Consider the following 22,046-nt stretch of genomic DNA (forward strand, 5'->3'; position numbering starts at 1 on the left):
TCATCGCAAACTCACAAAAAGTTATGTGCTGTTTATGGCGACGAAGCCTTAAAAGAACGACAGTGTCAAAATTGATTTGACAAATTTCGTTCTGGTGATTTTTCACTCAAAGACGAAAAATGTTCTGGTCATCCAGTTGAAATTGATGACGACCTAATCAAAGCAATAATCGATTCGGATCGTCACAGTACAACTCGTGAAATTGCAGAGAAGCTTCATGTATCACATACATGCATTGAAAACTACTTAAAACAACTTGGCTATGTTCAAAAACTCGATACATGGGTTCCTCACGAAGTGAAAGAAAAGCATTTAATGCAACGCATTAACAGCTGCGATTTGCTAAAGAAACGTAATGAAAATGATCCATTTTTAAAATGACTGATAACTGGCGATGAAAAATGGGTCGTTTACAACAATATCAAGCGGAAAAGATCGTGGAGCAGGCCACGTGAACCAACCAAAGCTAATATTCATCAAAAGAAGGTTTTGTTATCAGTTTGGTGAGATTACAAAGGAATTGTCTATTTTGAACTCTTACCACCCAACCGAACGATCAATTCTGTTGTCTACATTGAACAAAATTAAACAATGCAGTTGAAGAAAAGCAGCCCGAATTGACAAATCGAAAAGGTGTTGTATTCCATCATGACAATGCAAGGCCACACACATCTTTGGTCATTCGGCAAAAATTATTGGAGCTTGGTTAGGATGTTTTGCCACATCCACCATATAGTCCTGACCTTGCACCATCTGATTACTTTTTGTTTCGATCTTTACAAAACTCCTTGAATGATAAAAATTTCAATAATGATGATGATATCAAATCGTACCTGATTCAGTTTTTTGCTAATAAAAACCAGAAGTTTTATGAACATGGGATTATGATGCTGCCTGAAAGATGGCAAAAGATCATTGATCAAAATGGGCAACACATTACAGAATAAAGTTATTTAGTTCCATGAAAAAATTGTCTTTGATTTTCTAAAAAAAATCCGCAATTATTTAGTTGCCAACCCAATATAATAACAAAGTAATAGCGAAATATTAATTTTGTAAAAGAAGTTCATCTCACTGAATTCTAAATTGTTTACATTGATTCATTTTTTTCTTGTTTATATGTTACTTTATAAAGATATTTGAGACATTTATAAAAATCAACTAATAAAAAATTTTGTAAATTATTTTGTTATTATTCTTTTATTATATTATATTAATATTTAAATAAATCTATATACTATATAATTATTTTTATGAAATTATAGTTTATTTAGCATAATTATAAAAATTATGTAATTTTGAAAAAATCTCTGAGAATTATTCTTTTATAAATTTGTTTATTAGAATTCTAATATATATTCTATGCTTTTAGACACAATTGAGGCGTTTAAGAAAAAAATTTTAGCATGGACACCAGAAACTCAATATGCTTCGCTAATACATATCATTATCATTAATGAGATATTTGCTCTACGTATATTTGAATCAAAAAAACAATTACGATATGGTTGGAGTATAATATATGCTAGCATATGCATTATTTTATATATAGTATATTTAAATACAATAATAAATATAAATTATAAAATATGGTTTGCATATAATGAAATCAGTTATAAACTAGCTTCATATATTAATATTACATGCGTCATGGTTTCTATAATTCTTGGAATGTTGAATACAGAAGTAAGTATTTTTTAAATTAAAATACATAATGACAAATAATAAGATAATAAAATAATTAAATGAAATAGAAATGTTGAAGAAAATTTTTAATTGGTATATATAATAGTGTTCATTTCAACATCTTGATTTTTATATTTTATATTTTATAGTAACAACAATTTTCATGTTGTTACTATTCCTATTAATTTTTAATTTTCACAAATAAAATTTCAAAATAATTATCATAAATATTGAATAAGATTAAATGATAAATTAAATCTGATTTTTTATTAGACTCATATATGCATTTCCTCTCTTTTTAAGATTTGTCACATCACAAAAGTTACATAAAGTATTCAGATAAATATTTAGGCTTTTAGCATTTGAATTGCAAATATTAGCAAATATTATTGTGATTAATTTTAATCATAGATTATCATGTTAATGCATTTAAATCAACTGCAATAATATAATATTTAAATTTATATAAACAATAAATTTCTAAAAATACTATGTTTTACAACAATATCTAATATTTTATAACATTATATTAATACATTATATTAAGAATTATAAAAAATTACAAATGACATGTCTATATCTAATGTTCAATTCTGTATTTTGATTTTAAAATTAAAAAGTGACTTATAACTAAAATTAAATATAACAAATATTAACATTAGATATTATATTTTTTTATTTTTCTAGTATTCATATATTTTTATAGTATTCATATACTTCTTACAATTTTTTTCTTTTTTCATTGTAGCGTTCGAGAAAAATTATTGCAAGATGTGAACAAATAGACAATACTTTAGAATCATTTGGAATTGAGAAAAATTACCGAAAAACTTTTTTTTGCGTTACACAAACATTAATTATATCTAGCGTAATAATCATAAGCATTATTTTGCTAAATTATTATTCTACTATTTTCGTTCGATATCAAGTCGATTTAAATATTTTTATATTTATATTAATAATAACTATGAATTTAGGTATTCTTACTTTTACCATATTGATAAGGTAAATTATATAAAGAAAGAAATGCTCATGATTTTAAAATTATTTAAAGATTAAGAAAATAAAGAAAAGAATATTATAGTTCTGGATTTAAAACTAAATTTTTATAAAAGTCTAATAATTTCTAAATTTTTCATAATTTTTAATAATATGATCAACAATTAATATTGAATTACATAAGTAAACAAATCAATATTTAATAAACTTATAACAAAATATTGATTTTCATGAACAATTTCACTATTATTTTTCACTAAAAATAGTATAAATTTATTTATATTTTTTCTTTTGTAAAAAAGAGATTTGTAAATAAAAAGGCGAGCAAAAATGTTTTTGATCTTGAAATTCAAGATTAAATTTTTTATTGCATTATATTTTCGCAAGAATACAAAGTTTCAAAAAAATTATAATATGTCTTTTGAAAAAAAGACTTGAAAAAAAGAATTAAATTTCTTTTGGTTGCAGAAAAAATTTATTACAAAAATATCTCAGAATTATCACATTTTTATTTTTTTTTCTTTTTTATTATTTAAATAATCGATCTGATATTTCTAAAAGTATCTTTCTGCAATGAAGTATTTTGCGATATTTTGTTGATATTTTGTGCGATATATATTTATTCAACCGATGAATTAAATAAATCAATGATTTGGTACACGAAGATGAAGTAAAGTTTCAGATTCATGTATGTGTTTAAATAAAAGGAAGAAGAAAAAGAAAAAAAAAGGAAGCTGTTATAAGAAATTTTTTCGAAAAAGAAAGTCTATAATATAAAAATAATGAGAATAATTCAGTATGTAAATTATATATTATAGTAAAAAATAGTAAAAAAAAATGAAAGGATTTTATTAGAGATATTTCGCTTATGATAAATGTTGAATGAGTCTCATTTTTTTTAGACATATTTTCGAGAAAGAAGATGTCATAGGCAACATCATATAGGATATTCAAGTTTTTTGTTGGTTCATGCAACAAGTGATGCTTTGATTGATTGTTTGATACTTTATAATAAGGAATATACTAGATTTCTATGTCATAGAAATAGCTACTTTTATTGAAATTAATCGAAGAATATAAACAAATTTTAAATAAAATGAATTCATAATGGAAATATAATATATTTTTTTCAAGAGAACAATTGAGTTATGATTCATTGAGTTCCTTTGAAACTTTTTTATTTTTGCAATGAATAGAATGCGATGCAATAAAAGATTTGTAATTTTTAATATCAAGATCATGCTTATATTCATTTTTATTTTTAGATTTTGATATAGAATTGTGATTGATTCAGAATCATATAGATATGGAATCATATAATATTCTTTATACTTACTTTTTATATGATGTATAATATTATAATTATATTACAAATAATAAATTCATCTATATTTTTACAATTTTTACAAGAATGAAATAAAGATTGAAAATTTTTTTTGTATTTTATGTAATGTGATAGAAACATGAAGAAAAGAAATATAGAAACAAAATTCTTTTAATTTTTTGTTAAATATAAAAAATAGAATATCTTTTAATGATATTTTTAAAACGATAAAATCAATATATAATTTTAATATCTTTATATTTAATCAATTTTCTTTCATTTTTGATATAATCAAGCAATTACAAACATTAAGTTACTTAAACTTTCTTGAATTATTTTTATACAAGTGAATCCTATATATTTTTTTAATTTTCAAATGATTAATTTAGTTTTTTTGTTAATTTATAGTTCTTTTTTTTTCTAAACAATTTTTTGCCAAAATACAATACTTTTAATGATGTTAAAATCAAGATTTAATAATGACTATAACAACTCCTGAGAAATTAGTTCCAAAACTTTTTTGGTGAATATCGATAGCTTTGATAGAGTTACAATTCTCAAAAAATAGTTTTCAATCTCTATCAATAAACTACAGAATATAAATGACATTAAATATTTTTATAATAATTGTTTATTTGATTTAATATGAAATGTAACCTCAGCCTTATAAGGTCTGTAAAAAATATATAAAAATAAATCTGGAAAATATTAGAAATTTTTATAATAAAACATTTTTTTTAGATTATGTTAATAATAATTGCAGCCATAAGATCTATTTAAATTAAATTTTTTTTCATTATAAACTGTAAAATGTTTATAATTATCTTTATGCTTCTTTTTTCAATATATTTTTCTATTGATTTTAATTTCACTTTGATATGATTTTTATAATATTAGCTTTATTAAAAAAGATATATAATATTTATATTTATATTTATATTTATATTTTCTAAAATAATGTTTCTTTTCAAAATTGATATTACATTTCACATTAAATATATTCAACAAATGTGCAATTATATATTATTAATCATAACGTTAATAAAAAAATAAAAATATTAATTATATTATATTATATATATTTTAAAACTAAATATTTAACAGGATAGTATTCTTATTGATTTAATATCTTTAACAAAAAATAACTCAAAAAAAAAGCGAAACCAATTACGAGACTAAACTGAATTTTAATCTTAACAATAATCGATGATTTAATATTCTCTATTCTTGCAAGAATAATTATAGATGGGAGAAGCCAAAAATTAATAAAAATTAAATAAATACAAATATAAAAATAAATAAAATTAATAAAATTGATAAAAAATAATAAAATCTATTTAAACAAATAAAGCAGAAGAAATTTTCGCGAGTAATACTTAAATTTCAGTTCAATCATATCCAAGCAACAATGTTTGAAAATAATATTTTATATGAGTAAACTCGGATTTCTTCGAAATTAAATCGATAATGTGAATGTATTTCTCGATTTATTATTAATCAATTTGTGATTTTCTATCAATAATTAGTAAATTTATTATTATTTTTTATATATTTCTTTATTTTTCTTTTATTATTAAATTCTAAATATAAGAATTTAATATAACACATTGAATTCACATTATTCTGTAGATAATGTAAAAAATATAATTTTAAGAGAATATTTTTTTTTATAAGATTTATAAGAAAAAATTTTGTTTCTTCATTTCATTTCTTTATTTTTTTTATATTACATTCTAAAAGTATACAAGATTTTTTCAATTCTTTAATGATTTTGATTTCTTTGAAGATTTTTTTGAAGATTGTTTTGTTTTTTTAAAAATTATAATAATATGGATGAGTTTATAATATTAATCATAGCATTATATTTATTTCAATCATTATTGTTTCCAAAATCATATTATTTTTTTTAATTTTGTTTAAGTATTTTACAGGACAAATTGCATAAGATAAACAAGATTATAAAAGAGATATATCAGCTATCAAATACAAATGATATTAATATAAAGTATAACATGCAATCACTTATTTTATGTAAATTTGTAATTATAATGGATTACAATAACAGAAAATATTTTGTTCAACATTTTTTTCAAATTACAAGATAATTTCATAACAATTTTGTATTTTTGTTAGAATATTTAGTAAAGGAGTAAAGAGGATAGCATCAGATGATGATAGGATAACATAGATAAATTTTTTTGAATTTAATTTTTAAACGATATTTTTAATATAATTTTTATAATTTTATAATTTTCGATTCTTTGTGCTAACATTTACAAATTAAGAACAATATGTATATCAAGCAAATTACATATTAAAATTAATTTTTTTTTTATTGAAAACGTATTACTATGATATTATTAATATGAAATTTCAATATTTAATTAAATTTCAATGATGTTTATTATATAAAATATTATGATCATTAATATTGAATAGATAAAAAGACAATAAATAAAAGAAAAATATATATAAAAAATATGAAAATAAATATAAATAAAAATATATTAAATATTTTATTGATTTTAATATTAACAATACAATATTTTTTAAAATTTTCATCAAACTAATTTTGATTTATATTAATTATAGTAAAAGTATAGGATGAAATCAAGAACCTAAAGTATCACACAATTAAATATATTTAAAAATTTAATAAATTTATTAAATTAAAAATAACATTATTTCTAAAATTTTAATTTAATTTTTTTAATTTAATAATATATTTATTAGAGATATTTTTTAATTGATACATATATTAATTCATATTTTATTATTATTAATATATTTTAACATTATATATTATTAATATATTTATAACATTATAACATTATTAATATATAGTAATTCATATATTAATAAAAGTCAAAATCTATCAATCATTTTTTATATTTCTGAACAACTTTCTACAATAATTTCATAAAAAATTTTTTTGAATCTAGATTCAACAAACAATATAATGATTATTAAATTAAATTAAATTATTATCATCTTTGTCAATATTTCTAAAAAATTGTTTATATTTCAATATAATTTCAATAAAAAACACAAAAAACTGAAATTTCAATATTTTGCAGGATAAACTTTTCATAAAATAAATTGCCACTAAACATAAATTGTGTCATAGAAAAAATAAAATATTAAAAATTTTTTCAATCAAAACGAATATCGTCATCATATGCAATGCATTTTTTATCACAAAATCTTTAAAAAATTAAAAAATTGGATATATAAATAAAAATGTGCAAATAGTGATACATCAAGCTTATATTGTGATATATTTTAATTATATGTGAATATATAAAAAATGATTGAAAAGTATGTGCTACGAATTATTTTCTTGTGATTGTAAACATATTTTTTCAATTTTAATTTATTGATCTTTTTTTGTAAAAGTAAAAATTAAAAAGTTCATATGTCTTCAGAAAGAAGAATTTCATTAAAATTTATAGACTATTTATCTATTTTTTTGTTTTATTTAAATATCTGGAGCTATTTCCTTTTCTCTTATTAATGATAATAAATTACTAAGTTGAAAATGATGATACTCACGTTATTTTATTTCCAATTAAACTATTTCATTTTACATACATACACACACACATATGTATATATTAAAGGCATATTCATTTCGAGGTTCTAAAACTTTCACGGGAACTTAACCAAGCATATAAATATCAAATTGTATTAGATTTAATAATGCAATTTTCATCACTATTGAATGTGCTTTATAATGGATATTTTTATTTAATATCCTTAAAATTATCAGAAGTATTATCGAATAAAGGACTTATAGGATTTTTCGTATGGATTTTTCTATTGTTTATAAAAATTATTTTTTTAAATAATCATTGCACTAAATTCTATCACGAGGTAAGATTATATCTTTTTATATTATAAATAAAGAATTAATCTATAGATATACATTTAATTTTAGAATTTTATAGGTAGAAGTAACAACACATTTACTTCAAGAATTGGATATTTGCTACTTAAATAGTTCCATTAAAAATGAGGTAATATCTATATTAATATATATAAATATATAAAAATTTCAATTAAAATGTACTTTTTGATTTATATTTTTTATGTTTACTTTACGTTAAAAATTATTTTTTCGTATTCTCTCTTTACTAATTTTCATGATTTTGAAATATTTCAAAAATTATTGTTTTAAATGTTTTCTTTATATATTATCAGTGAGATAATTTTAATTTTTGAGTTATTCTAGGAAAACTTTTGTTTCTATTTACAATTAATGTTACAATTAAATTCTGCTTAAAGAGGTATGAAAAATTTATCATTGTATCGATATTGATTTTGAAAGATTTTGTATTCTTGGATCGATGAAAATCTGTTGAAAGAAATAATTACAAAATCGACTTTGAGGATGATTTTTAAAATTAAATTATTTTTTTCATAGCATCTTAAAGTATTCATCACAAAGAATAATCTTAAAGAAACTATAGATTTCAAATATATTGATCTTTTATATATATAATATGTTGAAAATTATTAATTTGCAACAGTTCAAATCATGATTATATAATATTTAATATAAATTTTTAATTAAATTATCACATTATTCCAATCGATTTTGATTAATAAAATTTTTTTAAAGATTATTTTTTGTTAAAGATAAAATTTCTTTAATTATATTTTATATTATATTTTTAGAATCGGTAATCGTTATTATTTAATTTGCAATTCACGACATAGCTATTGTTTCAGCTATATTTGCCTAGTGTCTTCTTTGTAATATTCTTAATTTTTTATAAACGTATATTTTTTCTAAGGTGTATTATTGTAAGAAATGAATTTTAATTAAATTAATTATGAGTTCTGCATTCATAATTTATTGAAAAATGAAATTTTATTAAATTCTCATTTAATATTTTCATTTTTGTTGTATATGAATATAGAATAATTTTCAAAAAAAGAAATATAAAATAAAGAAAATAATCATATTGAGTTAATGATTATATTATTAAGAAAAAATACTGGCCAATCACAAAATGCATGTGTGGATATTATATTTATTTATTCATTAATCGTGACATAATTCGATTTAATTTTTCGATGAAAAAATGTTTGTTAATCTTTTGTTTTTTGAATGTTTCAATATTTTTTGGATAGGTTGGATTCATTTTGTAATTTTCTTATAAAATTTGAAATATTAATTAATGAAATACTGATACTGTTTTCTATGTGCATTTTAATTAAATATATTATAATTATTTATTTAATATATATAATTAATTAATAATTTTATAATTAATTAAATATATTATAATATATTATAATATTAAATATATATTGTAATAATAATATATTAATATTAGAATAATATAACAGTTAATAATAACAGTTTAAGAATATAATAATACCAAGAATAGCAAAATAAGAACAAAATATTAATTGTTATATATGTATAGTTATAATTATATATATTTTATTTATATATTTATATATTTATATATATTTTTAAATGTGACTTTTTCAAAAGCAAACAAAAGAAGCAACTTTATTTTGAAATAAATATAAAAAATATAGAATGCAAAAGTAATTAAAGGAAATAAATTGTGGTAAAAAATATTTAATTAGAAATATAGAATCTTGTAAATTCCGTATATTTTACCAATTAAGCAATTTGAGTATTATACAATGATTTACTTATGGATTTTAATATAAATTATAACGATTCATTTATTATAAATTTAAATGCTATAAAATATCGAATTCTAAAATTTGTTTTTTTTTCATGATAAATTTTTTATAAATAACTTATTGTATATTACATTAAATTAAAATTACAAACACTGATATATCTAAATAAGAGAATATATATAAAAGAATATATTTATTGTTTTGTTAAAGGCTTCGAAAAAGTGATACTACGATACAATATGTGCACATAATTTTTAATTCTATCATTCATTGTTTCATTCTATTCAAAATTCAAAACGCACATTTCTCATTAACAATAATTTAGATATATGTAATATAAGAATTTTTTTTTTATTATAATATTTATTATTTTTTTTTGATTATAACATTTATCATCCATAGATATTTCATATTTTTATAAATATATATATATATATATATATATATATTTATTTATATATATATAATAAATTTTTCTTATTTTGAATCTTTATATTGTATTCACACTTTATATATTTCACATCTTATATATTTATATATATATGATATAATAATTGTATATTCAAACAAATTATTTTTTTTATTTTGATCTTACTTAAAAAGTTTGTTTTATTTTTTGCTCTTATTTGAATGTTTTTCTAATTTTTTTATTTAGAATATTAGAAGATGCTTTAAATATGAATACATAAATATGTGATATATAAACTTTTCCTTTTTCATATTAAAAAGCATATCGAATATAAATAATTCCTACTTTATAGTTTACAGTTACAAAATGTTTAGAATGAAAGTTATAATAACAATTTCAGATACAACAATTTTTATTACAACTTCTACTTCATCCTTTCAAATTTACTGCTGGTGGTTACATTCTTAGCAACAAATTATCAACAGAAGTAAGTAAAATAATTGTATAATAATAATTGACTATTCATTTAAGAATTTAATTCTTAATGAATTTTTTTTTCAGTTTTTTGGTACTCTGATCACTTATTTGGTTGTATTCATACAAATAAGTACATCGACAAATATGAAATAAAATCTTTAGGCAAAATCGTTAAGGATTAATGATTTATTATTACTAAAATCATGATTTGTGATTATCTATATTTATATTTTATAACACATTATTGTAAGTTATAAATAAGAAAGTAATAAAGAGATTATCAAAAAAAAAATCAATTTGATATTTACTTTTATACATTTATTATATGATTCTCTCAAAGAAAATTCTTTTTAAGATTTTAGCGAGAAAAATTATAAACTGATAAATACAAAAATATTTATTGAGACTTATTTATTAAATTAATAGCAATTTTTGCTTCCATTAAATTTTTTTCGTTCCTATTTCTATTATATTTTACGTCTTGCTTCATCTAATGAAAATTTTTAATTGTAATTTAAATATTTAAAAGTCAATTATTTAAATAATTGACATTTATATGGGTTAAAATTGAAATTGTTTTAAATGAATATTTTGTTATAAGCGATAATAAGCTAAATTTATGATTCTACAATTTGTGGTATATTATCACAAATTATGAAATAGAAAAAAAAAATTATATTTTTGAGAATATTGAGTTTACAAAACATCGATAATAATAGCGATAATAATAAAAAAATTGTGAGTCATATTATATAAATCAAATCAATTTTATAATTGCAAATACATTTATATAATACATTTGATATAAATATTTTGTAAATACAATAATATGATTATATATAATTTTATTAGAGATATTATTATATAGCGAATCTGATTAACTGTAGGTTCGCAAACATATGAAATATATCTCGTGTCTCTCTTGTTTGTTCAAGAGAATTGTGAAAAAATAATTCTTCGAATAAAGTTTAAAAAATTTTACTTTCAAATATTACAAATTTTATCATACAAACAGGTCGTATAATATTTCTTCAATGGCTTTGTTATATTTTACATGTTTTGTTTCATTGACTATGAATAATTAATAGTGGTTCGTAATTGTTGTTATTCAATTTAATCACTTTATCTATAAGTTTGTTATTTTATCTATTCTATTAATGGTTTTAATAATATAGCAAAATAAATATTAATCATTCATTATTTTTAAACTTGTAAAACTAATATGCTTGCTAATGCATCCTAATATTTAATTGTATTTATTTTAAAATCAGGTTTAAGTAATTAATTAAATAATTAATTTCAGTAATTATATATAGTAAATAATTTTTGTTAGATGTAGTTTAGAAATAAAATACTTTCCAAATGAACTGAAATTTTGAAGAACATTTGCAAGGAGAAAATTTTAATTATGTTTTTTCATTAATTTCTAAGATATTATAATAAAAAACTTTTAATACAATAATATTATTTATTTATTAAATACTATTTATATATATATTTTTGATAATATCAATGCAAGCTTTTCTATTATTATTGTAAATACTATAAACAGATAATATTAAAATGTATAATTATGTATAATTATTTTGAATTAATCAAAAATCCTTTATGAATCATGATAAATTTAAAATATTTTAAATCCAATATCAAGTTTGTATATCATTCAAATCTGTAGAACGTAAATATATATATATATTTTATATATATTATTTATATATATATATATTATATATATATATATATATATATATATATATATATATTTATTACAGTATCGAAATTACAATTACAATAATTAAATATTGAAATGAATATCAGTATTACTTTTGTTGCAATTATATTCATAAAAAATTTCCATAATTTATAAGAAAGAAAGTTTTTGATTGGTTTATATTTATATATTTTAGCAGCATACTGTGATTATAAAAATAATAAATAGTTGCACAGTATTGATTCATACTGCAAAAAATATATACAAATAGAAAGAATTTAATATATTATATTAGAATTTTTTTTATGAAGCTTAAATATAAATACTTATAAGCAAAATAAATCATGTATAAAAAATTGTAACTATCAAAATTATAGTTACTTTATAAATATTCTATTATAAATTCTGTTATAAAGATTCTATAATAAAAAAAACAATTGTAACAAAATTATTTCTCGCATTAAAAAACAAAAAATTTACATAAAATTTAAATCTCCTACTTCACCATTTTAGACAATAACAATATCTCACAAGACAACATTGGCATAAGAACGATGAACTCTATCCAAGCAATTCAAAAATGGGAAATTCAGAAAAATGCATTTCTTTTATTTCGCATCTAGAATTAAAAAAGAAAAAAATTTAATAACATTAGTTAAAAAAAAAGTAATATTGAATATATTCATCACCCTAATAAAATCATATATATACAACAATAACACAAACTGAAATGAAATTAAAAATATATTATAAAAATATTTGAAAGAAAATATATATTGCAAAGTTATTCCTAAAAACTCATGAATAGACAGCGATAATAAAATAGATAAGTATAATTTAAGAAACAAGTCGAATAGCCGTCTAAAGAAAACAAGTTTAAAAATATTCTATCCAGAATATATTTAAAAACACAAAAAATTCATCTAGAAAAACTAAATTAACGTGAATTGAAACATATTTGACAAAAACCAAAAACACAATTAAATATATATAAAATAATAAATAATAAAATACTAAATGCAATTTCCAAGGAAATGAAGCAATTAATTCAAAATTATTGAATCGAATTTTATTTATATTTCTAATTTTTCATGTATAGAATAGTTATTGTAAAATTATTATGGAATATGTATGGAACTATAGTATGGAAAGCGATTAGAAAATTGAAAAGACTTATTTCTCTATTTATTAAAAAGAAAAGATTCCAATTAACAAGAAATATTTTTGAAAAAAAATTATTATTTTTGTGGCAAAAATACATTACATTCATCATATATATATATATATATATATATATATATAATATATAAATATATTATTAATATTATTATTAATTATATATTATAATATTATTATAATATTAGTTATATATTATAATATTATAATTATTCTAAGTTTAATTTTATCTACTAATACTAAACATAATGCTGAAACTAACTGAATTCAAAATATTAGATAAAACAAGTTAAAAAAAATAAAATAAATTTATATAAAATTATTATAAAAATTTATAAAAATTTTATAAATTTATTATAAAATTTAAAAAAAAAATTTTTCTTGACATCAATCTAATCAAAAATAAAATTCTTCTGTTTGATTATAAAATTTAATAAATTGTTATAGTTATGACAGATATTTAAAAATTCATAATTTTATTGAACTTTTATAATACTCATAATTTCTACATTACATGAAGATTATAAAAATACGAGAATACTTCTAATTATTTTTAATCGATCTAGTTTTATATTAAAAATGAAAAAAGAAATAAATGAAAAATGGTAAAATCAATCAAGTTGTGCAATTTGTAAATTTAAAAATGATATTATAAAACGAAACTAGTCAGTATAAATAAATGATAACTTTTAAAATGCAAGAAAAATATTTCAAAATCAATGAAATAATTCGATAAAATGAAAAAATGAAATAAATAATTGGATAATGAATATATTTATAACTTATATATAAATATTTTGAGATAAGTCTCTAAATTTAAATGTGAAATATATATATATATATAAAAAAAAAAAAAACAGATATAAAATCATTCTCAATTCAAATCATTTACAATTATCTTTATATAATAAAATTCTTATATAAAATTTTTATAAAAAAGAAACTTCTATAAATAATAAGAAATTTTTTATCAACAAAAAACAAATAATAAATAAATAAAACAATAAAAATTAATAATAATGTAAATAATAATAAATATATATAAGCTATAACATTAAAGATATTTATTAATATTAAAGTAAAATGTTATGATAATTACCAGTATTTTATGATATAGAAAAAAAATTAAAATCAAAAATCTTGAAATACAGAAAAATAGAAACAAAATTTACAAATCAATAATACAAATTATAATTTAAAAGCATTTCAACTTTGAAATATCGAAATATATAGAAAATAAAAATCTTTATAGAATGAAAAAGAAAAAACCATAAAATTTCTAATTACCAATAGAATGCACTGTAACTCTCATTAATCCCTCATAATACAAAACGCTACATAATTAACTACATAATTTAATAACTACATAATTGTTAAATAACTTTGAAAAAAAATAGATTGAAATTAATATTTTCTTTCAAAAAAATTGCATTTTTTATTTTAATTTGTATTTACATTAATAAGTAAATAAAATGACATACAATTTTCCATTAATCTTGAAAAAGAATTATGTTGAAAATATATAATTATAAATAATTCTAGAGAATATGAAGAGAATTATCTTTAATGATATTAATCATAAATGACATATGAAGGTGGTTATGACATTTGACAAACAGATAAACTTACTCATTTTATAACTTGCAATAGTATTCATTAGAAACATAAAAAAAATAAATAAATTTATAATTAATAAAAAAGTGAGAATTTTTATATAATAATTTTTATAATAAATAAAAATATTATTCAAATTAAGAAAAATATAAAAGTTAAGTTAATCTCTATACATAAATTCTTTCTTATGTATATAAACTATAAAGAAATAATTTTTTCGATAATAACGATAAAAAAATATTATTTTTATTAAAGTTATTTATTTTAGTGATAGTTTTACACATTGATTTATTTTTCTTTATTTCCATATTAATTTATAGAGATTTGATGTTATAATTCATAATTTCGGAAAAAATTTTACTATACGATTTTGAAAAATTGAACATTGAATATTTTCAAAATTGTATTTGAGATGTTTATAAAAATCTGTTGTAATAAACTTATACAATTAATTATATAATTATTTTATAGATTATAAAATATTTTAAAGATTATATTATATTATATAATTATATTTATATATTGTATAATTATTTATATAATATAATTTTAAAAAAATCTCTGAGAATTATTATTTTAAATTTGTTTATCAGAACTCTAATATGTATTGTGCTTTTAAACACAACTGAGACGTTTAAAACAAAAATTAGCATAGACACCAGAAACTCAATATGCTTCGATAATACCTATCATTATTATTAATAAAATATTTGGTTATATTTGAATTAAAAGGACGATTATGGTATGGCTAGTATAACGCTGGTATATGCATCATTTTATATACATTTCTGAATATAATAATAATCACAAATTATAAAAATTGGCTTGCATATCAAGAAATCAGTTATAAACTCACATCATACATTAACATTATATGTATTATGATGTTTATTGTTATTGGAGTCATGAACACATAAGTAAGTATTTAAAACCAAATATATAATAATTAAAATAATATAATATAATAATAAAGTAATAAACAAAATAAAATAAAATAAAAATTTGGAAAAAAATTTTTGTTTTTAGTTGGCGTATACAAAATCTGTTTAATTAATATCTGTTACTCTTCGTTATATTGTTCCGATTTTCGTCAACATTCATATTTATTGCTATTTCTATTAATTATTAGAAATACAATTTGCTAATACAGAATATATTTATTATATAATTATTTTATTTACACTAGCACATTACATTACAAAATTAAAAGAACATTAAATTTTCACCGAAAATTGTTGATATTTAAACTATTACAATGCAGTAAAAAAAAAATCATATTACAATTCACTTGAATTTATTTTAAAAATTAAAGTTTTTATTTTCAGAATTTTGAAATTATTTAATCTTTTCAATGATCCCTTTTGATTTTGAAGAGTTTAAAGAATTTTTCGAGATTTCTTTTAAATAATTTTATTAATGAAAATCTTCTCTTTATAACGATCTTTAAAGAATTGATATACGATTCCTTAATAAATATTTAATATTTATAGAATATATAAATATATAGATATAAATATAGAATATATCAAATAATCATAAGATTTATGATATGATTCGAAGAATATTTTCCTTCTACGGAAATCCTCCAGTATTATCATATGTTACTTATTGAATATAAAACGAGGAATATAAAATGATGTTGTTAGAGCACAATGCCTTTTAAAATTTGGAATGCATATTAATACTTTCATTAGAAATTGTATACTATATTATTCGGTTAGATTCTCTAATTACAAGATATATTATATATATATTGTTAAAAAAAAAACGTAAAGAAATATTAGTTTTTATACATATAGATTTAAATATATTGAAGAATAACATGATATTATTATGTTCTGAAGATGTCGATATAAAAATACAATGATTATTTGGAAAAGAAGTTGATTTTGATGATTTTTGAATATATTATAAAAATCAACATTTTAAACAATATTCAATTCGTATAATTATTTTTTACTCTTAATTTTCTAATTTCATTTTTTTTATATATAATTATTGTTAAAACAAATATTAAAATTAATGTATAAGAATTTCTTATTTTATTTATTTATTATGTTCTAAAATTTTAAATTAACTTTAGATAAAACAGAACGCAAATGAAATAAAATTTTTTTGTATACTTTATCATAGTGTAGCATAGTTTTATTCTTTGTTTCATTTAATATAAAAAATAGGATTCAATTCTCACTTATTATTATTATAATTATAAACATTTTTATTATATCAATTTATTACTTTTGTTTTGACTTTTATCAAAAATTGATTTATGTTATGTTAAGAACAAAAAGACTTGTGAAACGGCTTGGATAGCTTGGATTTTATTTTCAATATATATTTTCAATAGTCTAGGAAAAAGTCTATTGAAAAAGTATATTTATAAATTAGTATAATTGCCTAATGCTTTTCAGATTCTTAATCTGAACAAAGATATAACAGCAATGGCTATTTCACAAGTCATATTCGCACACCTAGTGTCTTGCAATGAACAATCATAGAAGCAAGCAGAAGAAACTGCTCTTCTTTGTCACTATTGATTTCTCTAATTTCTTAGTTTGTAATTTTTATTGAAAATAATGATTAAAAGAAAAACCAAGGCTCGCGAATTTCCTAGAGTAGATTAGTTAGAATAAAATAGAATTTAAATCAGATAAAATTCAGCAACGATATAATTTATAACCAATCTTACGGCAATAGGTGGTTGAATAATATAATCAGTTCAGGTATCATATTTATGCAATATTCAAAATCATTTAATTTTAGACTTAGACTTTATTAATATTGTGTTGCTACTCAGCAACAGTATTTGGTAATTTTGTCCCAAATAAAATTGTCAGTTTTTGACGAAATTGTTGATGATGTTTTATGATTAACTTCGGAGATACGTTTGTTTCATTGAATCAGAATAATGAATTTCTATCGAACTTACAAAGATTTTTTTTTGGGCATTAATTAAGAATTGCATTGTTCGCACATCCAATCCTTGGGTTTATCTGAAACAAATTAAAGACTGGTTTGAGAGAGTTTACGAACGCGATATAAAAAAACCAAAAATCTTTCAGTTATCATGATTTTCCATCATGTTAACAGAATTCATTGATGATGCAAAAAAATATCTTCTTGCGTTAGAAAAATTAAATGAATCTGCAAAAATGGAATACTATGTTAATTCTTTCAAGAAAATTAAACGTGATAACATTAGGTAAATGACAAGGGCAAATATTAATTTTAGTGCTCAAATTTAGGTTTAAAGATTTCTACATATTTTTAAAAGAGCTTTGTATTTGGAGAGTTTCGCGGTGGATAATCAACAGCGATGTTTAATAAATGAGCCTGAATAACAGCCCATGAATAACACTCATCGAATAGCGAAGACCGAATTTTTTCATGTAGTTAATGTTTTCTCCACATATTTAGTTCGGATAATCAATCTTTGCCATACTGCAAAAATTTAAGGAGTTAAGTTTAAATTTAAAAGTTTGAAAAAACAAAAATCGTATAATAGAAGAAATTTTGATTTGATTATTTACAATTTGTTTACATCGCATGAATACATGCATTCATCGATTTTCATGAAATATATGATCGCAAACTATATAAACATATGTTATTGATCTTGAATCAGAAATGAATAGTTTGGTAAAGAATATCCCATCATCAGCCTCATTCCGCATACAAATGTTGCAATCCATTCTTTATCGAACGAATATCATATTGTTAATAATTAAGAAAACAAATAGAAATGCCAAGTTTTATTAGACTGAAATTCTTAATATAATTTTATTATCTAATAATATCATATTAATTATATAACAAATTGAAAATAAAGTGGGCGAATGAAATGGAAAATTTCGGGTATCGGAAGTTCAGTTAATTCCATTATCAAAGGAAATTAATGTTTATTAATATTTCACTCGGATATAATAAATTTAGCGCCAGCATCTCGTATCGGACTTTAGATAAAATTACTATAAATTTGCTGAATCTTTTATTAGCATCTTTCATTAGCAAAAGAAAAATTAAAATAAAAAAATACTGCTATACATTAGTTATGTATTAGTTATTATTAGTTAACCGATTCTTAATTCAAATGTAAAAAAAATAGATATATTCATTGGAAGAGGCATTTTGTGTATAGACAATATCTGATTTAATGTAATAGAAAATTCAATTCGATTGGATGCTTTCACCAGTGATGTAATCGAAAGAATCCGATATACGTTAGATATCATACAGCTAATAAGAAATAATAATTTGGACAAACAAATTTTATCAAATTTTAAGAAATAGAGGAGATATCTACGAAATTCAAATAAAAAAAAGAAATTATTGTGAAACTCATTTCTCAAAAAACACATAATAAATAACACGACGGACGTTATATAGTTAATATATTATTTCGAGATGTACTGAGTATTTCAACTAAATTTTTTTTTCAGGATTAGAACTTTGTGTACTCTTGTTCATGCAATTAATGTTGCAAAGATTAAAGTCGCGGTTACTTTAGACATTGTTCGTGAATATTATTGGTTAAATTTATATTAAAATTATATGATGTATTATATTATATATGAAATATATATATAATATATATATGAAATAAAATTGATGTTAGTATTACAGTATTGAACTAACAATTTTATGATGAGTAGCATATTAGAAACAAAACCAAGATCTGTGAAGCAATCAGACAATCTGGATTTTATTTTTAACTGCTCGATTATCTTCAATTCAGTCTAACAGTAATTTATAAGCGAAAAATAGTTCCTTTCTAAATTCTCAATTTAAATAGAAATATAGCAGCAATAGCTACTTCATAACTCACGTTTATACAGTGTCTTGTGACATTATCACTATAAGTGAGTATAAAGGTTTTAACTTCCACGCAATGCAACCTTATAAAAACTCATCTTTTGAAAACGCGACTTGATTCTTCTAATCTCCTTTTTATTTGCATTTTTATGGAAAATAATAATTGAAGAAAAAACCAAAACTTGCAACAGTCTTTTAAATCAAATCAATTAAAATAAAATAGAATTTAAATCAAATAGAATTCAGTAACGATACAGTTCACATCAAATTAGAGTTAGAATCATTACAGTTAAATTAGAATTACAATCATTACATTAATTAACCGCAAATAATTAAAATAAACCATCATTTTATTCACTTAAAACTCATAATATAAATGATACAATTCGATGGTAGATGGTTCTTCGAGTAATGCTATCAATTCAGGCATCATATTTATGTAATATTCAAAATCATTCAGTTTTAGATAAGTTTTTGTATAACAAAATGTACAAATTTAAAAATTTTACAAATTTAACAATTTGTATTACAAATTTTTTTTGTTCGCACCTGTATGATGCCATAATATTGATGCTGGGTAGAAGCTCGATGCATGTTTGAATTCTGACACTTGTAATCAGTGATGTATTGTCTCAACAAGAATTAAATTACAAATGCAATGTGTGAGATTATACGAAACTTAAATCTCTCGCAATATCATGATAGATGATGATCAAAGCATGAATTATAAAGAAAGCTGACTATTAATTGTATCCAGATATTCAGAGAATGTGCTTGCTACAAAATGTTAAATTTCTTCTTATTTTTTGTTGCGGATTCGTGTCCTCAGAAATCTCTTCCACAGTTCAATTTGGAAGATCGCAGTTTTTCAATAACATGATAACATGATAATAACCAATAAAATCTCTGTCATTACTTTAATTTATTTCCAAGTTAAAGGAAAATTCTTAGAAAATTGAACTAAACTGGTAATCAGCATATATTTATAAATTTTTATCCCTGAACATATAAAATTGATTGCCATTGAATCAATCGTATGTGGAATATATCATTCTTAGACTTAAAATCATATTGCACTCCAATGAAGCTGAGATTTTTCAAAAATGTACAATTGAAAATTCTGTTTAAAAATAGCAATGTGCTCATTAGACAACATCATTTTAATCTTTTTGCTTAGAGTTGGTAAAAGATAATCAATAATAATGAGAAAAAGTTTTTGTATGAAAAATTTTTTCGAATAAATATATTTTAAATCTCGCAAACAGTTATTGCTAATAAATAATTTCTCTAATATTATTTTATTATATTTCTTACATTTTTTTTTTCATTATAGTGTTCAAGAAAAATTATTAGAAGATGTGAACAAATAGATAATAGCTTAGAATCATTTGGAGTTAAGAAAAATTATCGAAAGACTTATTTCGAAGTTCTAAAAACATTAATTATAACCAGCGTAATAATAATAATCATTATTTCGCTACATAATTACATTACTTTCAATGAAAAAGAATACGATTTAAGTATTCTCTTATATATACCAATAACAACTATGTATTTGGGGACTCTTACTTTTACCATATTTATAAGGTAAATTATATAAGTAAAGAAATGCTCATGAACATAAAATTAATTGAATAAAAAAATAAATATTATATTTCTAGACTTAAGATTATCTTTTTCTTTTAAAAATATTTAACTATTGATGTGCTTCTAAATTTTTAATATTAATATTATTAATAATTAATGCCAGATTAATTTATATATTTAAAAATATGGATTTTCATAAACAATTTTACTAATATAAATATTATAAATTAATATTAATATTAAGTTTATTTCTATTTTTTTCTTTTATTTATAAAAAGGAAATGTTAGGAGAAATAATATATTTCTATATCTTTGAATCTAATGATTACCATCTCGTATCATTAAAAAATTATTTGACCTTAAAATTCAAAAAATCAAACATTTTTATTTCATATTCTATTCACAGCAAGAATAAAAAGTATCGAAGGAATCATATTATAATTTAATCATTCTCTTAAAAAAGAAAAATTAAATTTCTATTAGTTTTTGAATTCATTTTATTTAATATTTTTATTATTCTGTGGTATAAGAAAAATTATATTTATTGTGACATGTAGATATCCCAAATTTGGCTTTAAATAACA

At 19.6% G+C, this 22,046-nt stretch overlaps 1 protein-coding gene across 1 annotated transcript; it reads left to right on the forward strand.

Moving 5' to 3' along the window:
* The first annotated feature begins 584 nt into the window (after positions 1-584).
* LOC102656321 lies at positions 585-10,805 on the forward strand. Its single transcript, XM_026445991.1, has 6 exons — positions 585-633; positions 1,373-1,686; positions 7,646-7,882; positions 7,957-8,025; positions 10,486-10,572; positions 10,647-10,805. The coding sequence occupies exons 2-6, from the start codon at positions 1,651-1,653 to the stop codon at positions 10,713-10,715; spliced, it is 498 nt and encodes a 165-aa protein (XP_026301776.1). The 5' UTR covers positions 585-633; positions 1,373-1,650; the 3' UTR covers positions 10,716-10,805.
* The last annotated feature ends 11,241 nt before the right edge of the window (positions 10,806-22,046 follow it).

The sequence above is a fragment of the Apis mellifera genome, unplaced genomic scaffold, assembly GCF_003254395.2.
Source record: "Apis mellifera strain DH4 unplaced genomic scaffold, Amel_HAv3.1 GroupUN_226, whole genome shotgun sequence".
Lineage (NCBI taxonomy): Eukaryota > Metazoa > Arthropoda > Insecta > Hymenoptera > Apidae > Apis > Apis mellifera.

Excerpts from the sequence above, each read along its gene's own strand:
- LOC102656321 (XM_026445991.1), top strand. The coding sequence starts at position 1,651 with ATGGTTTCTATAATTCTTGGAATGTTGAATACAGAA. Across the intron at positions 7,883-7,956 it reads GCACTAAATTCTATCACGAG|GTAGAAGTAACAACACATTT; the intron begins GTAAGATTATAT and ends AGAATTTTATAG. Across the intron at positions 10,573-10,646 it reads GCAACAAATTATCAACAGAA|TTTTTTGGTACTCTGATCAC; the intron begins GTAAGTAAAATA and ends TTTTTTTTTCAG.